Consider the following 19186-nt stretch of genomic DNA (forward strand, 5'->3'; position numbering starts at 1 on the left):
ATTTTGTGAAGTTCTTTCTTGCATCATACAACGTAATACAATGCAATTAACTGTCACCTATTTGGCCCATGGTGTTACAGACCAAGTAAAAAAATCATTCATAATGTAAAAAAAAATGTAATTTTTTTTTTTATGTCTCATGCAATGTAGGCCTGCATTGAACACCACATTTAGGCTATATCATAGAAAAGCTATTTCCATGTGAAAATGTTATGGGACTTGCTCCATTGTTTTTGTCAGTAGACCTACATTATGCTCAAATAGCCTATTGGCTACTGTCTAAAACTGTAAGGGTACAGCCTGTGTTCACTGTAAACGTGCGTCGGAAGTCGCACAAAATTCTCAAAACGTTAACATTTCCGCTCACAAGACCTAACATTTGCTCAGTGCCCCAAACACTTAGAGCGAACATTGGTCGCGAGCGTTGTAGCGTTATTAGCCCAGTTATAGATCCGTTCTAGTCATCAATGGGGGTGTGGTTGCATCCTACAAGAGCAGCACAAAACGTGTGCATTTCCAGCCATCTTTGAAAAGCAAGTCAGATAAAGTGCGTTTTTTCTGTAAGAGGCAGTGTTGTATTTTGAGAAGAAGCTAAGTAATCAATAGGCAGAGGGTAGCATAATTTTGTCTGATTCTCTGTAATAATGGTATGGGAATAATAATGTTATTTTGTTAAGTGGTTTCACATTACAAAATGCATCAGCATTTTCAGTCACCTCCTTGTCTGAAGGACAAGTGGATAAACAGGTTAGTGTCAATCCCTACATGTTTTTTCCCCTGTGGAATGTAGGCCTACATTGAACGCCACACATTGGCTGCTACTGTAGGCTGAATGATAGAACAGCTATTTCCATGTTAAAATGTTATGGGATGCATTTGTCAGTTTATGGTAGGCCTCTGGTAGGCCTACATTATGATCAAATAGCCACAGTAGCCTACTTGGCCACTGTTATAACTGTAACTTAAAGCAGGTACAAGCCTCAGTGTTTACAGTAAACACATGCCAAAAGTTGCACAGAATTTTCACAACGTTCAAGTTTGTGCTCAGCTGACCTGAAATTTGTTCAGTGCCCAATTTTTTGGGGAGGGAACATTGGGCACAAATACATAACAATTATTATGAAAATCCATAGCCTTAATAAAATATGTTTGTCTTTTGAGGCATTTGGAGAATTGAGGCGTCGTTATCCTGATAGCATGCTGAGAAAACAAACTGCCTGTCTGTTGCTTTAGGCCACAATGGCCTGGCAAATAGTCTTCATTAATTATGTGGCACATGTCTGGGTTAAAGCGTCATGGCCTACATACAACTATAAAACAACATTCTACCTACATACCTCACTGGCCAAGCATTAGAGCTAGGCAATATAGACAAAAATTCAAATCGTGATAAATTGCCTGAATTGATGTGATAATGATACATTTACAACAATATGCACCAGTTCTTTTTGTATTATTCTTTAAACAACTTCTACTAGTTTGACGGTTGTAGCCATCAATTGTCCCATTAACAACCACCCATATTAGCAAACTTATTTCACATCAAACTTGACATTTCTCTAGTATAGGCTACTTATCGTAATGAACGATATCAGCAAAATGCCTGCGATAAGTGATCGGTATGGTCGGTGTCGATCATTTTCGGTTTATCTTCCAAGCTCGACCAAGTGTCACAATACCATTCTTCATTATTTATCAACTTATCTCCTTACAGGACAGTGCCTCTTTCATGGAAATGACCGATACCTACCATGGTTGTGTTCCAAATGGCACCTCTATTATTCCCTTTCCCATAGGGCTCTGGTCAAAAGCAGTGAACTATTTAGAATATTTTTTTATATATATGTATATATATGTTTTATTGTCACATACACTGGATAGGTGTTTTACAGGGTCAGCCATAGTAATACAGTGCCCCAGGAGCAAATTCGGATTTAAGTGTCTTGCTCACCTTGTCGACTTAGGTATTCGAACCAGCAACCTTTCAGTTAGTGGCCCAACGCTTTAACCACTAGGAAGAATAGGGTCCCATTTGGAACACAGCCTACATCTCAGATTTGCAGCATGATTGCTTGAGTTCCCCATATACAAAGGGAAGCCATTTTCTTCACATTATCTTGCTTATAAAGTGTCACAACAAATGTATCAACCAGGTAGTCTTTAGACTATTCACACAAAATCCCACACACAAGGGAGTGAGGATGTGCTGATGCCTACCCATTGGAACAAGTAATATGAGTAGCAACAGAGGAGAGAGAAAGCAGACACCTCTGTCTTCTTCTTTCAGGTCTGCAGCCGCCTCACTAATTACTAGCACAAATCCATCCATTGTGACTGTGTCTTCTGCAGCGGGCATATGTGCCCCTGTAATCTCCTGGTATGAGCCATTTTAACATACTTAGCCAACTGAATTATGTAAACCCAGATTAAGGATTTGGGCAGAAACAGATCTGCCCTCAATACAGCAATGGATGCCACAGATGCATACATACAACAATGCTACTTATGTGATTCACAACCTGGGTATTTATTCAGATCTGTACCTGTGTGTCACAGTTAGGCTAAAGTCGTAAACACATTGTGGGCGGTAATGTCATTTGTTGTGCTTTGAGCCGTCTCATAACACTGTTTATGAGAACATGAGAAATATGCATTATGTTGAGAACAATCAGTGTTTATATCAGTACCGAAGTGGATAACTAGCCGACATACTGAAATTCATCACAGAGCACTTGTGATGAAAAAGCTAACACTTGAGTACATTTCTGAGGGAGTCTGATCTCTTTAAAAACCTGCTGCTGCCCCCCATCCTCAAAGTCTTTTGAAAGCTAATCAGATTGCCTGTCTGAACGCCAGTCCTCACCATGTCCAATGCATTAAGATGGAAACATGATACGTTTAATGGGAGGAAGGATAGGAACTTACTCGGCTGTGACCAGGTCCTTGAATTAACAAAATGCTGCCATATGATTCTGAACTGGTAGTACTTTGAAGCAGAATCACATACAATTCAACCTGGCATGATATTGCATGTTGTAACTGCAGTTAATTTCTATAATTCAGCTGGTTCAGATGGGACAAAAACAGTGCAGTATTGTATGAAACAACAAAACATCATCAGCTTCCAATACTCTACTCAGCAAACTGGATGCAGTCTATCACATTGCCATCCGTTTTGTTACCAAAGCCCCTTATACCACCCACCACTGCGACCTGTATGCTCTAGTCGGCTGGCCCTCGCTACATATTCGTCGCCAGACCCACTGGCTCCAGGTCATCTATAAGTCTATGCTAGGTAAAGCTCCGCCTTATCTCAGCTCACTGGTCACGATAACAACACCCACCCATAGCACGCGCTCCAGCAGATATATCTCACTGCTCATCCCCAAAGCCAACACCTCCTTTGGCCGTCTTTCCTTCCAGTTCTCTGCTGCCAGTGACTGGAACGAATTGCAAAATTCGCTGAAGCTGGAAACTTATATTTCCCTCGCTAATTTTAAACATCAGCTACCTGAGCAGCTAACCGATCGCTGCAGCTGTACATAGTCCATCTGTAAATAGCCCACCCAATCTACCTACCTCATCCTCATATTGTTTTTATTTACTTTTCTGCTCTGTTGCACACCATATCTCTACTTGCACATCATCATCTGCTCATTTATCACTCCAGTGTTAATCTGCTAAATTGTAATTATTTCGCTACTATGGCCAATTTATTGCCTACCTCCTCACGCCATTTACACACATTGTGCTATTGACTGTACGTTTGTTTATTCCATGTGTAACTCTGTTGTTGTTTGTGTCGCACTGCTTTGCTTTATCTTGGCCAGGTTGCAATTGTAAATGAGAACTTGTTCTCAACTAGCTTACTTGGTTAAATAAAGGTGAAATAGAGGAAACAGCAGAGGAAACATGACCCATCTACATGACCCATCTATAAACAAAAGACAGGATTGCCACCAATTAGATCATTATAAATGTAGCAAACAATGTGTTGGTCATTCACCTCAGCATTCTCTAAGTAGGAGACATGCTGTCCACAGAACTAGAATGAGTTCTCATTCTATTTCTATGATGCTGCCCTACCTGAAGTGCAGCGACTTGGGCAGGTGGGAATTCTGGCCCTCCTTAAGAGTGAAGAGGAGGCGCTGGTCGCCATGGTGACAACGCTGATGCTGTAGTATGGTCCTTACTCGGAGTCACTCACATTAGTTAACCATGGCAGAGAGAGGCTGCATCTCCGCCTCACTGACCATTATCCCTGACTCCTGCTGGCTCTAATGCCTCTAAAGTACACTTTCACTACTCTGGCTCACGGGGCAGGCAGATGCCATCCACGTGGGCGTACAGCCCTACACAGTGACAGATGTCATGTCAGCCTGAGCAAAGCTCGACAGTACTATATGCACGTAGCCTACCAGCTACCCGCTCAGCCACTAGCATAGATAGATACAGTACTTGTCTATGGCTGCTAGCCTGTTCATCACTAACTCTGTAGGCTACAATCTGCACAGAACAGTCAGAGTGAGTGAGTGAGTATCTGTGTAGTGGTAGAAGCTTCATATTTGGCCTGGCGCACGGAGCTGCATATCAACACAGTCGGGCACGGCCCTCGGCAGGCAGCAAAGAGCCCAGCATGGGGAAGACCCCTCCCCTCAGAGCAAACCCGCCAGGCAGGGATCCGCAGGGGGAGGAGGGGGGCAGGCAACTCACTGACATTTCCCACTGTCTGCTGACCCTCCGCCCCCGTCCTCAGAACAATACTATTCAGCAAACTCACTGCAGCGTTGAGAACCCCAAATATATCAACATTAGCCCCCTGTTCAGACCAATGGAGGGAGGAAGCGCACTGTGGATTACAAATGTCTTGGTCTCACGTGCATGGATACAACAATGCCTAATTGTCCTATTAAATTGACGGCATGCGAGGGAGGGAAGAAAGCAGTCAGGCTTACAGTAAGGCCATTATTTCACAGGCGTATAATCCTGGAATCAAAGACAGATCTCAGAATAGCACTCAGGACTGATAATTGATGGGAACATAATGTAAGATGTGGCTATCTTCTTAAAAGGCTGTACAACCCCCCCCCCCCCCCCCCCCTTCCACATTTTAATATCTACAATATCAGCTATACTTTGGTGGTGAAATATGAATAACCAAATGATGATCCAGTAGATAGGCCTAAATCCACTCATATAGAGGCAGAATTAAGAAAAGAGATGTGAATTCAGTTCCTCGGTATTAAAACTTTAAAAAAATATGGAAGGAGATAATTGAACAGCCTACCTGTCATTTTCTGAAGGTCTCAGGGAGGGCAGCCTGAAGCTGGTGTTGCGGTCCAGTTTGGTCTGACTCTTCGTCCGCTTTATGGATCCCTTCAGTCGTTTGCTGAAAAAGCCCTGAAAGACACAACAGAAGAAATGACCTTCAGGAGAAGTGCTACACTCAGAGACGCACATTTGTTAGTATGTACGGCTGTCTCTACTGTGGGCATCAGCAGTTGCTGCAACTAGTCTGTATGCATTGGGCGAGCTGCTGTACCAATGAATGGCTAATGTGTCACACCGGTCATAAACTCTGTCAGTTCAGAATTTCTAACGAATGTTGTGTAATGTGTAGCCTACATAGACCTAGAATGAAGTTTTGTACAACACTATCACTGTCTTAGACTTTAGTTTGCTCATTTTGTGATATAGAAACTACAGTGTGACTGACCAGCTGACCACAATGACCAAGTTGGGGAGTGAATTCCATTGTCATGCTCTGGTGACACATAGGAAACTGAACAGTGTGTCTGGTAGTGTATTGTGAAATAACCCCAGTCAGTCTGAATACTATGACGAGGTCACATTGAAACCAATAGGGGTCTTGAGTCAGAGCTGAGACAGGGGTGTCGTCAGTGACATTTTACCCCAGTATTACTCACATCTAACACCCAATGAAGTCTGTCAGTTTTTTGAGTGCCAGGGACCTAGACATCTCTAATTAGAAGTGCTGATCTAGACACAGTGTTGACTTTTAGATCATAATGAATAAGATTACTCGGACCTGATCCTATCAGCACTCCCACTCTGAGAGACACACTGAATCTCTCTTACTTGAAACAGCCAGGTTACACCATTGAGAACATTCAGTGGTGGAAAAAGTACCCAATTGTCAAAGTATAGATACCTTAATAGAAACGTACTCAAGAAAAAGTCGGCCAGTAAAATACTACTTGAGCAAAAGTCTAAAAGTATTTGGTTTTAAATATACTTAAGTATCAAATGTAAAAAAATATTTTTAAATCTTTATATTAATCAAATCAAAATGTATTTGTCACATGCACCGAATAAAACAGGTGCAGACCTTACTGTGAAATGCTTACTTTCAAACTCTTAACCAACAATGCCGTTTTAAGAAAAACAGAGTTAAGAAAATATTTACTAAATAAACTAAAGTATCACAAAATAACAATAACGAGGCTACAGTATATACAGAGGGTACAGATACCTAGTCAATGTGCTGGAGAACAGGTTAGTCGAGGTAATTGAGGTAATATGTACATGTCGGTAGGGGTAAAGGGGCAAAGCAGACAGTACCATTTTCTTGTTTTTAAAATTCATGGACATCCAGGGGCACACTCAAACACATTATTTACATAAGATGCATTTGTGTATAGTCAGTCTGCCAGAGGCAGTAGGGATGATCACGTGTTCTCATGATAAGTGCATGAATTGGACCATTTTCCTGTCCTGCTAAGCATTCAAAATGTAACAAGTACTTTTGGTTGTCAGGGAAAATGTATGGAATAAAAAGTACAATATTTTCTTTATGAATGTAGTGGAGTACAAGTTGTCAAAAATTTCTATAGTTAAGTACAGATACCTAAAAAAAAAAAACTACATTAGTAGTATTTTTAAGTATTTTTACTTTACACCACTGGGAACATTCCCATATTGTTGTGCAGGTAAAATAGCTTGTCTATAGAAACGGACAAACATTTAAGCAGACAAACATGAGTCACTAGTGGAAGTAGGCTAGACCCTTTGGTGAATCTAAAAACATGACATAGAAAAAAAATGTAAGCTATCAGAGACCTTTTTAAAAGTAGAAGTTTTTCTTCAAATGTAGAAGTTGTTCTTCATCTATCCTTAACAAAATCTTCTAAACGCGTAACAAGAAGCCCTATAACAGGCCAGAGATATGAGTAACGGTGATGCATGGCCCAATTCTTTTGGCTATAAATATCACCAAAAGCATGTCTCTGAGTTTTCGCAGTCCTTTGAGGCACACTCCCACATAGTCTCTGATTAGCAAGCAAAAGTATTCATATATATAGATCTCATAACACACTTCCATATTTACTTCACAACACCTGCACAGAGTTGGTTCTAGACTTCAAGTCCATGTCTGAGAATGTGAAAAATGCTGATGCATTATGCGAGAAGCTATAATAAGGTAAGATTTAGCTAGATAAACCCACAGAGCTCCTATTAAAATGAGTTCTGTGTAATTATATGGACAATCCCTCCTCCTTAGGCCAACACAATAATGACAAGTACTGCTTCACTTTGAGGAGGAGACCAGAATGACATGAATCAGAATGTAGCTCTATGAGAGACGTGGTGGTATAACAGAGAGGGCGGCAGGTAGTCTAGCGGTTAAGAGCGTTGGGCCAGTAAACTAATCCCCGATCTGGCAAGGTGGAAAAATAGGATGTTCTGCCCTTGAGCAACAACAGCTCCCTGGGCACCGATGACGTGGATGTCGATTAAGGCAGCCCTTCGCACCTCTCTGATTCAGAAGGGTTGGGTTAAATGCGGAAGATGCATTTCGGTTGAATGCATTCAGTTGTGCCACTGACTAAGTATCCCCTTTTCCTAACAAGGTTGAAGTACCCTATTCCCTGCATAGTGCACCCTATGGGCCATGGTCTAAATTACTGCATTACAGTGCATTCAGAAAGGATTTGCGTTCCTAGACTTTTTTCACATTGTTGTATTACAAAGTGGGATTAAAATGTATTTAATTGTAATTTTTTGTCAACGATCTACAAAAAATATATGAAAAATAAAACAAATTTATCTGGATTACGTAAGTATTCAACCCCTGAGTCAATACATGTTAGAGAGTCACCTTTCGCAGCGAGCTTTCCACACCTAGATTGTACAATATTTGCACATCATTATTTTTGTTGTGTTGGATTTGCCCCAAACATAACGCTCTGTTTAAAGGTCTTACATCAGCTACGGAGAGCGTGATCATACAGTTGTTTGGAACAGCTGGTACTCTCACGCATGGTTCAGTGTTGCTTGCCTCGAAGCGAGCATAGAAGACATTTAGCTCGGCTGGTAGGCTTCCGTCGCTGGGCAGCTCTCTGCTTGGTTTCCCTTTGTAATCCGGGATATTTTGCAAGCCCTGCCACATCCAACAAGCGTCAGCGCCGGTGTAGTAGGATTTGATCTTAGTAATGCATTGACACTTTGCCTATTTGATGTTTCGTTGCAGGATGTAGCGGGATTACTTGTAAGCATCCGGATTAGTGTCCTGCTCCTAGTAAGTGGCAGCTCTAGCCTTTAGCTCAGTGTGAATGTTGCCTGTAATCCATGGCTTCTGGTTGGGATATGTACGTATGGTCACTGTGGGGACATCATCGATGTACTTATTAATGAAGCCGGTGACTGATGTGGTAAACTCCTCAATGGTATCAGATGAATCCCGGAACATATTCCAATATCTGCTAGTGAAACAGTCCTGTAGTTTAGCATCCACTTCATCGGACCACTTTCGTATTGAGAGCGTCACTGGTACTTCCTGTTTGAGTTTTTGCTTTTTAACAGGAGGATAGAGTTAAGGTCCAATTTCCCAAATGAAGGGCGGGGGAGAGCTTTGTACATGTCTCTGTGTGTGGAGTAAAGGTGATCTAGAGTTGATATCCCTCTAGTTGCACAGGTGACATATGCTGGTGGAAATGAAGTAAAACAGATTTCAGTTTTCCTGCATTAAAATCCCCGGCCACTACGAGCACCGCCTCTGGATGAGCATTTTCTTGTTTGCTTATGGCCTGATACAACTCGTTGAGTGCGGTCTTAATGTCAACATCGGATTGTGATGGTAAATAGACGGCTATTTTAAATTAAAGATGAAAACTCTTGGTAAATAGTATAGTCTACAGCTTACCATGAGGTACTCTAACTCAGAATAGCAGAACCTTAATATTGGAGATCGGAGATGTTGTTAATAAAAGAGACATACACCACCCCCCCTGATCTTACCCGACTCGGACGTTCTGTCCTGCTGGTGCAAAGAAAAAACAACTAGATTGATATTATCCATGTCCTAGGATGGAATAGGAAGACCGTGTTTATAGCGGAGAGTTTTACCACTGACTGAGCTGCTGAAAGCCCATGGCCATCAATGGGGCTTTGGGGAGTTTAAACTGAAATAAAGTCTAATCAAGTACAGAGAGGGTTGGGTCTGCAGTCTGCCCATATGCTTCAAACAAGAGAAAGACTTCTGGATATCAAACTTATATAAAATAGCAAAATAATATAAAACGGCAACAAATATTAATGGCTTTCCAACACAAGTTATTGTACGTCAAACTGTACAAAGAGGCTTAAAATGTCTAATGTGTGTGTTTTTTTCTGAGGGGTTTGTTATAAAGCAAAAGACAAGTTTTCGTTGGACATCCGTGTACATTGGACAATAAACATATTTTCTAATCATAACAATAGCACTCACTGGTACTTTGAAGGGAGATGAGTTGGGTACGTCCAGGGATATGTTCTTCTCTGAATTCCCCAGGCCTGTGATACTCCGCCTCCTGGGGGACCTCTCAGCAGACACTTCTGTGGACAAGAGAGAGAGAGAACGAGAGCGAGCAAGAGAAAGATAGAGCGACAGAGAGATTAGACAGGACAGACAAGAGGAGTGAGTCTGCACTTTACTCCACTAACTCAATACTACTCAATCAATCAAGCTAGCTGCCTTGGACTGGGGGAGGTTGAGGTATATGAACACAGATTCTGCCACATTTGGGAGAGGGAGCCAGAGTGATGGGTGAACAAGCTGTTGACGATATCTAGATCACCAAGGACGAGACTGAGGTGGGCTGTATCGAGCAAGCAATTACCTCAAGCCACAGGCTGCCACGAGTCTGTGTTGTGGTCCCCCAAAAGACAAGCTATAGCATTGAATTAATGCACTAACTCAAGTAAAATAAATCTCAGAATGCTATTCAGTGGGGTCTGTAATTCATTGACATTGAGGTTCCTGCTATAAGGTCACATAGTGTTATAACATTCTGGATGATAAAATAAAAACATGACAATATTAATCTAATTCTCTGTAGAAGATTTTATTGTTGGTCTGTTCTGACAAACGATTCTGTCTCTTTCAGTAAGGTTATGGCTATGTGCGTCAAGGATGAGGATGGACTCAACCCACATTTAATTTTCCCTCTGGTGGTCTCAGTTTACAGTGGCAGGGCAAGGCCATTATCATGGGACTCCAGCTGCCAGCTGCTAGAACCTAGTAAGCCTGGGCACCGGCGTGTCAGCTCAGCCTAGTCTCCTGGAGCAGAGCTGCCCTCAACTGAAAAACACCCCAATTTCTCATCCCTGAGTCCCTGGCTATGTCCCAAATGACACCTTAATACCTACATCAGGGGTCGGAAACAGGCTGCCCATGGGCCAAAAAATACAAAAGTCACCAGGAATTCAGGACCACCGACTGGGGTCCAATGTCCTGGTCAAAAGCAATGCACTATATAGGGAATACAGGGCCATTTAGAACACATTCCTAGACTTCCACAGCCAGTTCTGCTGCTGCTGCAGCTGTATACAAGACTACCGTCTGCCTTATCAATGCTTCACAGAGCAAAGAAAGCCTTCCAAATACAGAAGTCCCAAACTGTCCGTCACATTGAGATCGCTGGCCGATATCCAGGGAGCTATTGATTGGAAGCTAAATTTAGCCCCTTGAGGATAAGCCCTGTGCGACATGAATGCAGCCTGTGCTGTGAAAGAAGAAGCCAGAACCATTTAATGCTCAGTAAAGAAAACAAGTTTTACTGGATAAGCAACACCACATACGGTGACCGATCCCGCATTTCAGACAGGTTGTGAGACAGCAGTCATCTATTAAAAAGGCTACTTTGCAAAGTGCTATATCAAGTTATTCCTCAGACACTGTCCTCTTGGCACCCCTGGCAGTAGCCCGATTGGTCTTATAAACATTGCATGCATCATAATTCAGAGCCCAGCATGCAAAGCATGCATTTATTTGTAAACTACAGTACTAGTCAAAAGTTTGGACACACCTACTCATTCAAGGGTTTTTCTTTATTTGTACTATTTTCTACATTGTAGAATAATAGTGAAGACATGAAAACTATGAAATAACACATATGGAATCATGTAGTAAACAAAACAGTGTTAAGCAAATCAAAATATATTTTATCATCTTTGAGATTCTTCAAAGTAGCCACCCTTTGCCTTGATGACAGTTTTGCACACTCTTGACATTCTCTCAACCAGCTTCACCTGGAATGCTTTTCCAACAGTCTTGAAGGAGTTCCCACATATGCTTAGCACATGTTGGCTGATTTTCCTTTTACTCTGCGTTCCAACTCATCCCAAACCATCTCAATTGGGTTGAGGTCGGGTGATTCTGGAGGCCAGGTCATCTGATGCAGCACTCCATCACTGTTATTATTGGTCAAATTGCCTTTACACAGTCTGGGATGTGTGTTGTGTCATTGACCTGTTGAAAAACAAATGATAGTGGGACTAAGCGCAAACACGATGGGATGGCGTATCGCTACAAAATAATGTGGTAGCCATGCTGGTTAAGTGTGCCTTGAATTCTAAATAAATCACTGACAGTGTCACCAGCAAAGCACCATCACACCTCCTCCTCCTCCATGCTCCACTATGGGAACCACACATGAGGAGATAATCCATTCACCTACTCTGCTTCTCATAAAGACATTACGGTTGGAACCAAAAATCTAAAATTTGGACTCATTAGACCAAAGGACAGATTTCCACAGGTCTAATGTACATTGCTCATGTTTCTTTGCCCAAGCAAGTCTTTTCTTCTTATTGGCGTCCTTTACTAGCGGTTCCTTTGCAGCAATTTGACCATGAAGACCTTATTCACAAAGTATCCTCTGAACAGTTGATGTTGAGATGTGTCTGTTACTTGAACTCTGTGAAACATTTATTTGGGCTGCAATTTCTGAGGCTGGTAACTTTAATGAATTATTCCTCTGCATCAGAGGTAACTCTGGCTCTTCCTTTCCTGTGGCCGTCTTCATGAGAGCAAGTTTCATCATAGCTCTTGATGGTTTTTGCGACTGCACTTGAAGAAACTTTCAAAGTTCTTGACATTTTCAGGATTGACTGACCTTCATGTCTTAAAGTAATGATGGACCGTCGTTTCTCTTTGGTTATTTGAGCGGTTCTTGCCATAATATGGACTTGGTCTTTTACCAAATAGGTCTATCTTCTGTATATCACCCCTACCTTGTCACAACACAACTGATTGGCTCAAACACATTAAGAAGGAAAGAAATTCCACAAATTAACTTTTAACAATTAATTAATTGAAATGCATTCCAGGTGACTACATCATGAAGCTGGTTGAGAGAATGCCACTTTTTTGGTTACTACCATGATTCCATATGTGTCCTTTTATAGTTTTCATGTCTTCACTATGATTCTACAATATAGAAAATAGTACAAATATGAGTAGATGTCCAAACTTTTGACTGGTACTGTACTTGTGTGCTGCTATAGCCCCTTGCTTTAGCTACAGTCAAGGAGTTTGCTAAATCATTTCATAAAGAAACTGATAAAACACCCATGCAAATGTATTGTGTACACATGCCAACAGAAAGGAATGAGGTTGGTAGCTAGCTAAGTGTGTCATTGTAGAAAAGTATTTATAAACAAAAACATCCAACCGCTTAAAAGTTTAGTTCATTTTCGTTTTATTATCAATACAATAGGCTATCATTGATTTTGGCCCAATAGGTCTGACATATTACCTCTTTCAAGTAGCTTTCTGTTTTGGTAGTTATTTTGCCTAAAAACCTTTACAGCTAGGCTATATATCAAATTAATTTGAATGAATATTCCAAATGCAATAATATTTTTTTCTTATGAGAGTTTATGTCTGCTTGTGTACATGTTTTCAACTGCATTTGAGGTTTGGTCCAACAGAATCGGTCATAAGGAAATTGAGACATTATTTTACTGTAAAAGAGTTGAAGTTAACCTTTCTAATGATACCCTTTTTATGTCTCAACTCCTCAAATTGTGTGCAGAGAAGACACTACTAAAACAGGAGTATCAATGAACATTGATTCTGTAAAATGAATGCTCAGCTCGTTGCGCGTGGCATTGAAGTAATTCGTACCGCTGGCAGCATTTAAGTCAAAGACCTACACTAGCTGTCCAGCCTGTTTATAAATGTACAATAAGCATAAAAACACAATTATATAAAGGAATTAGCCAAACGTTCTTATTTTGAGAAACAAAGTGGACAGGCTAGCATACTGTTCATACAGTTGGAGACAGACAGAAGGGAGTGTTCATAACAATTCAACTGTTCTGCCTTGTTGGCTAGAAAATAGATTCAAGTTGGCTAAACTTGAAATATAAAGATTAGCTGTCTGGCTACTCACTAGCATGTGGGCTTGTGCTTGAGGAATTGTTTATGAGACCTGTGTTCATTTTCTATAATGCCTGCTACAAAAAGTATGTCATTATTAGTGAATGTGCATTATGCATGGTTCTGGTAACATTTAACAAAAATTGCATTTTCATAGGTGGACTTCAAAGCCAGATCAGTGATTATTGCAAAAAATAATAACATTATGAGTGGGGCATATATTTAGCTTAATTTCACACACCCTGAATGCATTACATTATTACTGACTGTTTGAAATGCAGTGTATTTGACATTTAAATTGTAAAACGTTTATTTTGAGATTTGTTAAAAATATATATTTGATACACAGTGAAATTCCCATACGTAAAAATATTTTTTTAAAAAGCAGATTTTTAGGCCATGTCGCCCAGCCCTAATTCATGTTTTCCATATGACAATAAAAATTAATACACATTACAATTAAAGTAATTTAAATGTATTATCACGCCGATTGAGGAGTATATAAAAATGTAGGCTACATGTCTGATTAGGCATATATCCATTACTTTGTGTCTAGGCTTATTGTGGTGCCAATTTAAGGTAGGCTATCATTAGACTAATTAAGCTTTCATTTGTATTTATAGACAAGACGCAGCAGCAACGCACTTTGCAGGAGAAAGACACATTCCAAGATTACTTTTCTGCCCGTAAAGTCCCAGCAGTGTCACAGGAGAAAAAGATTTGACAAGGCTTTCTTTGAAATTGTTCACTTGGACTATGAGCTCGTAACAAAAAGGGAGAACGGGAAGGGATGTGGTACTTTTCAAGTGCAGCACAACCAGGCTACACACTGCCTTGCTAATAGTACGGTCTGAGACACCCTCATGTCTCATGCCCTCAAAGAAATGGAAGCCAAGCTGAGAGACCTATTTCAACTTGGTGATGGTTTCGTTGTGTCAACGGACATTTGGATTAGCAGAAGGGGACAGTTTACTGGGGATTGTCGCCAGTTTCATTGAAAGAAAATATAAATGCCACACTGTGTTGTTGTATGTGCTCGCAGCTCAAGGACACCACACATCAAAGGCCATTTAGCAGAAATATGAAAGTGTCCTGAGGAACTGGTACGTGCAGCGACAGGTGAACATCCAGCAAGTGGTGACTGACAGCGCAAGCAACATGGTCGAGGCCTTCAACTTACCTGGTTTTGAGGAGATCAATGATGATGGACAGGAGGAAAATGAGGCATCCGACACGGAGGAGGGCGCGCCACCTGGGATCTCTCAGTTCCAAACTGACCATATAGCCAACAACGTGGACATGATGGTAAACCACTACTTCAAAGTAAAATCTCCATTTACAGTGCCCAATTCACATGCTCAGGCTCGCAATGAAGGATTCCTTTAACATATATGATGGGGTGAGTGGACAGATCCAGAAAGTGGGGAAACTTGTGAAAAGCATTAGGAAGTGTACATTGAACACAGAGGAAAGGGACAGATTGGGAGTGCGTCCCACATCAGTCTGCATGACAAGATGGAAGAGCCAATTACGCATGATTGAATCTGTGTTGAAGATGTTCGAAAGACACCCCTTGTGGCAAAACAAACCGAAGTCTACCTTCGATGATGCAAAACTCACCTTAAACGAAGTGCATCGCCTACAGGTCCTGGCCGAGGTTCTGACACCACTAACTGACCTCAAAAAGAGTTAGGGACCCTAGGCATGAATCTCCCTGCCTTGTCTGAAATAAATAAACTGTTGACTACTGTGTCTGTCCATAGGCATTGCTGCTTTTGCAGAAACACCATCAGATAACGTTTCCACTGGGTACAGGCGGTACTAGAATGATAAACATCTTGTCTAGCCGCTGTCCTGGACCCCAGGTTTAAAAGTTAGTGGGAGATAAGGGATAAACTGGTGCGTAATCTCTTGGAGAGATGAGACCTCTTTATGAAGGAAACCGAGGCTATCAACGCTCCTCTGGCAGGTGCATCTGCCATACCAGTAGCACCAGCAGTACCTATCCCTGCCCCTTAGCAAAACAAAGTGCCCAAAAGACCTTGCATGTTCAGATTCTACTTCATTCAGCAGCAGCAGTCCTCTATAGACAAGAAAGAAGAGGTAGAGGAGTACCTAACGGCTGTGAGAAGCAATGCAGACGAGGATGTTATCACCTTTTGGAAAGACAACTCTGTATCCCTTCTCCCACCTGGCAAGAGTGGCCCGAAGGGTGTTTAGCATCCCCAGTGGTTCTGCAGAGTGTATTCTCCACTGCTGGCCTCTGCAGGCACCATCTCATGAGCCTGAATCTAGAGACTCTGGCCAAACTTCTAATAGTTCATTCGAAAGGCACTGAGCCTAATAAGTAGGGTGTTCACCCATAAAATTATTAATTAATTCAAGGTTTATACAAATATGTCCATTCAATAGAGAAAAAAACTATATTCTAAACCCCATGTTTCTACCATACAGTGGGGAAAAAAAGTATTTAGTCAGCCACCAATTGTGCAAGTTCTCCCACTTAAAAAGATGAGAGAGGCCTGTAATTTTCCTCATAGGTACACTTCAACTATAACAGACAAAATGAGAAAAAGAAATCCAGAAAATCACATGGTTGGATTTTTCATTAATTTATTTGAAAATTATGGTGGAAAATAAGTATTTGGTCACCTACAAACAAGCAAGATTTCTGGCTCTCACAGACCTGTAACTTCTTCTTTAAGAGGCTCCTCTGTCCTCCACTCGTTACCTGTATTAAATGGCACCTGTTTGAACTTGTTATCAGTATAAAAGACACCTGTCCACAACCTCAAACAGTCACACTCCAAACTCCACTATGGCCAAGACCAAAGAGCTATCAAAGGACACCAGAAACAAAATTGTAGACCTGCACCAGGCTGGGAAGACTGAATCTGCAATAGGTAAGCAGCTTGGTTTGAAGAAATCAACTGCGGGAGCAATTATTAGGAAATGGAAGACATACAAGACCACTGATAATCTCCCTCGATTTGGGGCTCCACGCAAGATCTCACCCTGAGGGGTCAAAATGATCACAAGAACGGTGAGCAAAAAACCCCGAACCACACGGGGGGACCTAGTGAATGACCTGCAGAGAGCTGGAACCAAAGTAACAAAGCCTACCATCAGTAACACACTACGCCGCCAGGGACTCAAATCCTGCAGTGCCAGACGTGTCCCCCTGCTTAAGCCAGTACATGTCCAGGCCCGTCTGAAGTTTGCTAGAGAGCATTTGGATGATCCAGAAGAAGATTGGGAGAATGTCATATGGTCAGATGAAACCAAAATATAATTTTTGGGTAAAACCTCAACTCGTCGTGTTTGGAGGACAAAGAATGCAGAGTTGCATCCAAAGAACACCATACCTACTGTGAAGCATGGGGGTGGAAACATCATGCTTTGGGGCTGTTTTTCTGCAAAGGGAACTGATCCGTGTAAAGGAAAGAATGAATGGGGCCATGTATCGTGAGATTTTGAGTGAAAACCTCCTTCCGTCAGCAAGGGCATTGAAGATGAAACGTGGCTGGGTCTTTCAGCATGACAATGATCCCAAACACACGCCCGGGCAACGAAGGAGTGGCTTCGTAAGAAGCATTTCAAGGTCCTGGAGTGGCCTAGCCAGTCTCCAGATCTCAACCCCATAGAAAATCTTTGGAGGGAGTTGAAAGTCTGTGTTGCCCAGCAACAGCCCAAAAACATCACTGCTCTAGAGGAGATCTGCATGGAGGAATGGGCCAAAATAGCAGCAGCAGTGTGTAAAAACCTTGTGAAGACTTACAGAAAACGTTTGACCTCTGTCATTGCCAACAAAGGGTATATAACAAAGTATTGAGATAAACTTTTGTTATTGACCAAATACTTATTTTCCACCATAATTTGCAAATAAATTCATAAAAAATCCTACAATGTGATTTTCTGGATTTTTTTTCCTCAATTTGTCTGTCATAGTTGAAGTGTACCTATGATGAAAATTACAGGCCTCTCTCATCTTTTTAAGTGGGAGAACTTGCACAATTGGTGGCTGACTAAATACTTGTTTTGCCCAACTGTATGGTTAAAAAGTTAGATGATTTTCTCTGAGAATTTAGCACGTTAGAGTTCATGTATTTGAAATTAATTTCATAGCACCCTCTTGAATTGCCCTGTTTTTCTCTACATTCTAGAGGAGTGAGTGAATGAACGATTGAATAAGACAAATATTATTTAAATGTTGAGCGCTTAATGTTCCTGCCAGCCTATTGTGTCACACTTGCAAATGCTTCACAATTAATTTATTTGTAGGCTATAGCCTTGAAATAATTGAAATAATAGGCTAATGATATAGCCTAAATAATAAAATATTTGTTCCTTCTTAGACTACCCGTTTTGGCTCCTGACCTATTTAGTGTTTACATACAGATTAATATGTAGCCTATTTAAATGATGACTGCTTCTTACAGTCACATTTGAATGTTGTTTATTAAAATAATTTGAATTAAAATCATATGGTTTGGTTTCAATACTTCAAATCAAAATGGAAGATCCATGTAGTCTCAAATCGATGGGTGTTGTTTAAATTGTGATTCTAAACAAAAGGATGAATGGAGGGAATTTGGAGAGTTTTTTTTCCCTTTGAGCAAGGATCATGTTTTAGCGGTAGGAAAGGACATTGAGCGCCTTGCGCACCACCCTGTGAGCGGGATTTCAGACGCTCAACTCCACTTACTCTGATTCAGAGGAGACTGAGCTCTCTGGCTGGGGAAGAGAGACACCTATCAAACTTAATGCACATCCTTACTACTTAATAAAACTATGGACATTGACAAACAGCACAAAGTAAAGATGATCAAAGTTACGCACATCTTCAGTTCAGTGTTCGTGAAAGATGGCAGCACACCCATCATATGGAGCATTGCATGTATACAGTACAGACCCTAAATGAAAATAAACAGACAAACAGAACTGAACAAACAGTTTTTTAACGATGATGCTCTGCGCATATGATAATTAAGCATGAATAATCAACTTAACTTCAAACAATAGAGTCTATAGAAAAAAGACGGGAGAGTGAGTCAGTACCTCGGTCACAGCTGTTCCCCATCATCTGAGGAGGAGATGAACAGGGTTAGCCAGCATCCGATTGGCTAAACACAGAACATCACCATCAGCTAACGAGGCGAAGTCATTTCCCTTTTAACTGTTCATCTTCTACAGTACTATGAAGCCATCCCATTGATCTCAGATTTCTTTCAAGATCATCCCAGGATCTCAGTTTTCTTAATGAACTAGTTTTTTTCCTGCAGTCTGGCATCCCACCTATTTCTCCCTGAAATAGCACTCCACTCCATGCTTCTCCTGGTCCCCCTCTCACTCCCCTTCTCTCTTGGAGTCTCCCTCTGCTATCTACCTCCCTCTTCTTCTTCCTTTCCCTATCACACTCACTCTCTCCTCTTGGCAGCAATTCTAACCTTCACTTCATCAGACTCCTTTTTGGCATGCCAGCAGCGGAAGAGATTTTACCGCATTTATTCAATCAATCGCTGT

At 41.3% G+C, this 19186-nt stretch overlaps 1 protein-coding gene across 5 annotated transcripts in view; it reads right to left on the reverse strand.

Moving 5' to 3' along the window:
• LOC139387537 (ras GTPase-activating protein nGAP-like) overlaps positions 1-19186 on the reverse strand; it is an 81827-nt gene that overhangs the window by 21021 nt on the left and 41620 nt on the right. For 4 of the 5 annotated variants that reach the window (XM_071133834.1, XM_071133831.1, XM_071133833.1 and 1 more), the window contains 2 exons: positions 9728-9834; positions 5288-5400 (listed from right to left, as the gene is read on the reverse strand). In XM_071133834.1, the coding sequence (XP_070989935.1) occupies positions 5288-5400; positions 9728-9834 (220 nt within the window). The remainder of the gene's footprint in view (positions 1-5287; positions 5401-9727; positions 9835-19186) is intronic. The other variant, XM_071133832.1, reaches the window with a different exon arrangement.

The sequence above is a fragment of the Oncorhynchus clarkii genome, chromosome 28 (assembly GCF_045791955.1).
Source record: "Oncorhynchus clarkii lewisi isolate Uvic-CL-2024 chromosome 28, UVic_Ocla_1.0, whole genome shotgun sequence".
In the NCBI taxonomy this organism is placed as follows: Eukaryota; Metazoa; Chordata; class Actinopteri; order Salmoniformes; family Salmonidae; genus Oncorhynchus; species Oncorhynchus clarkii.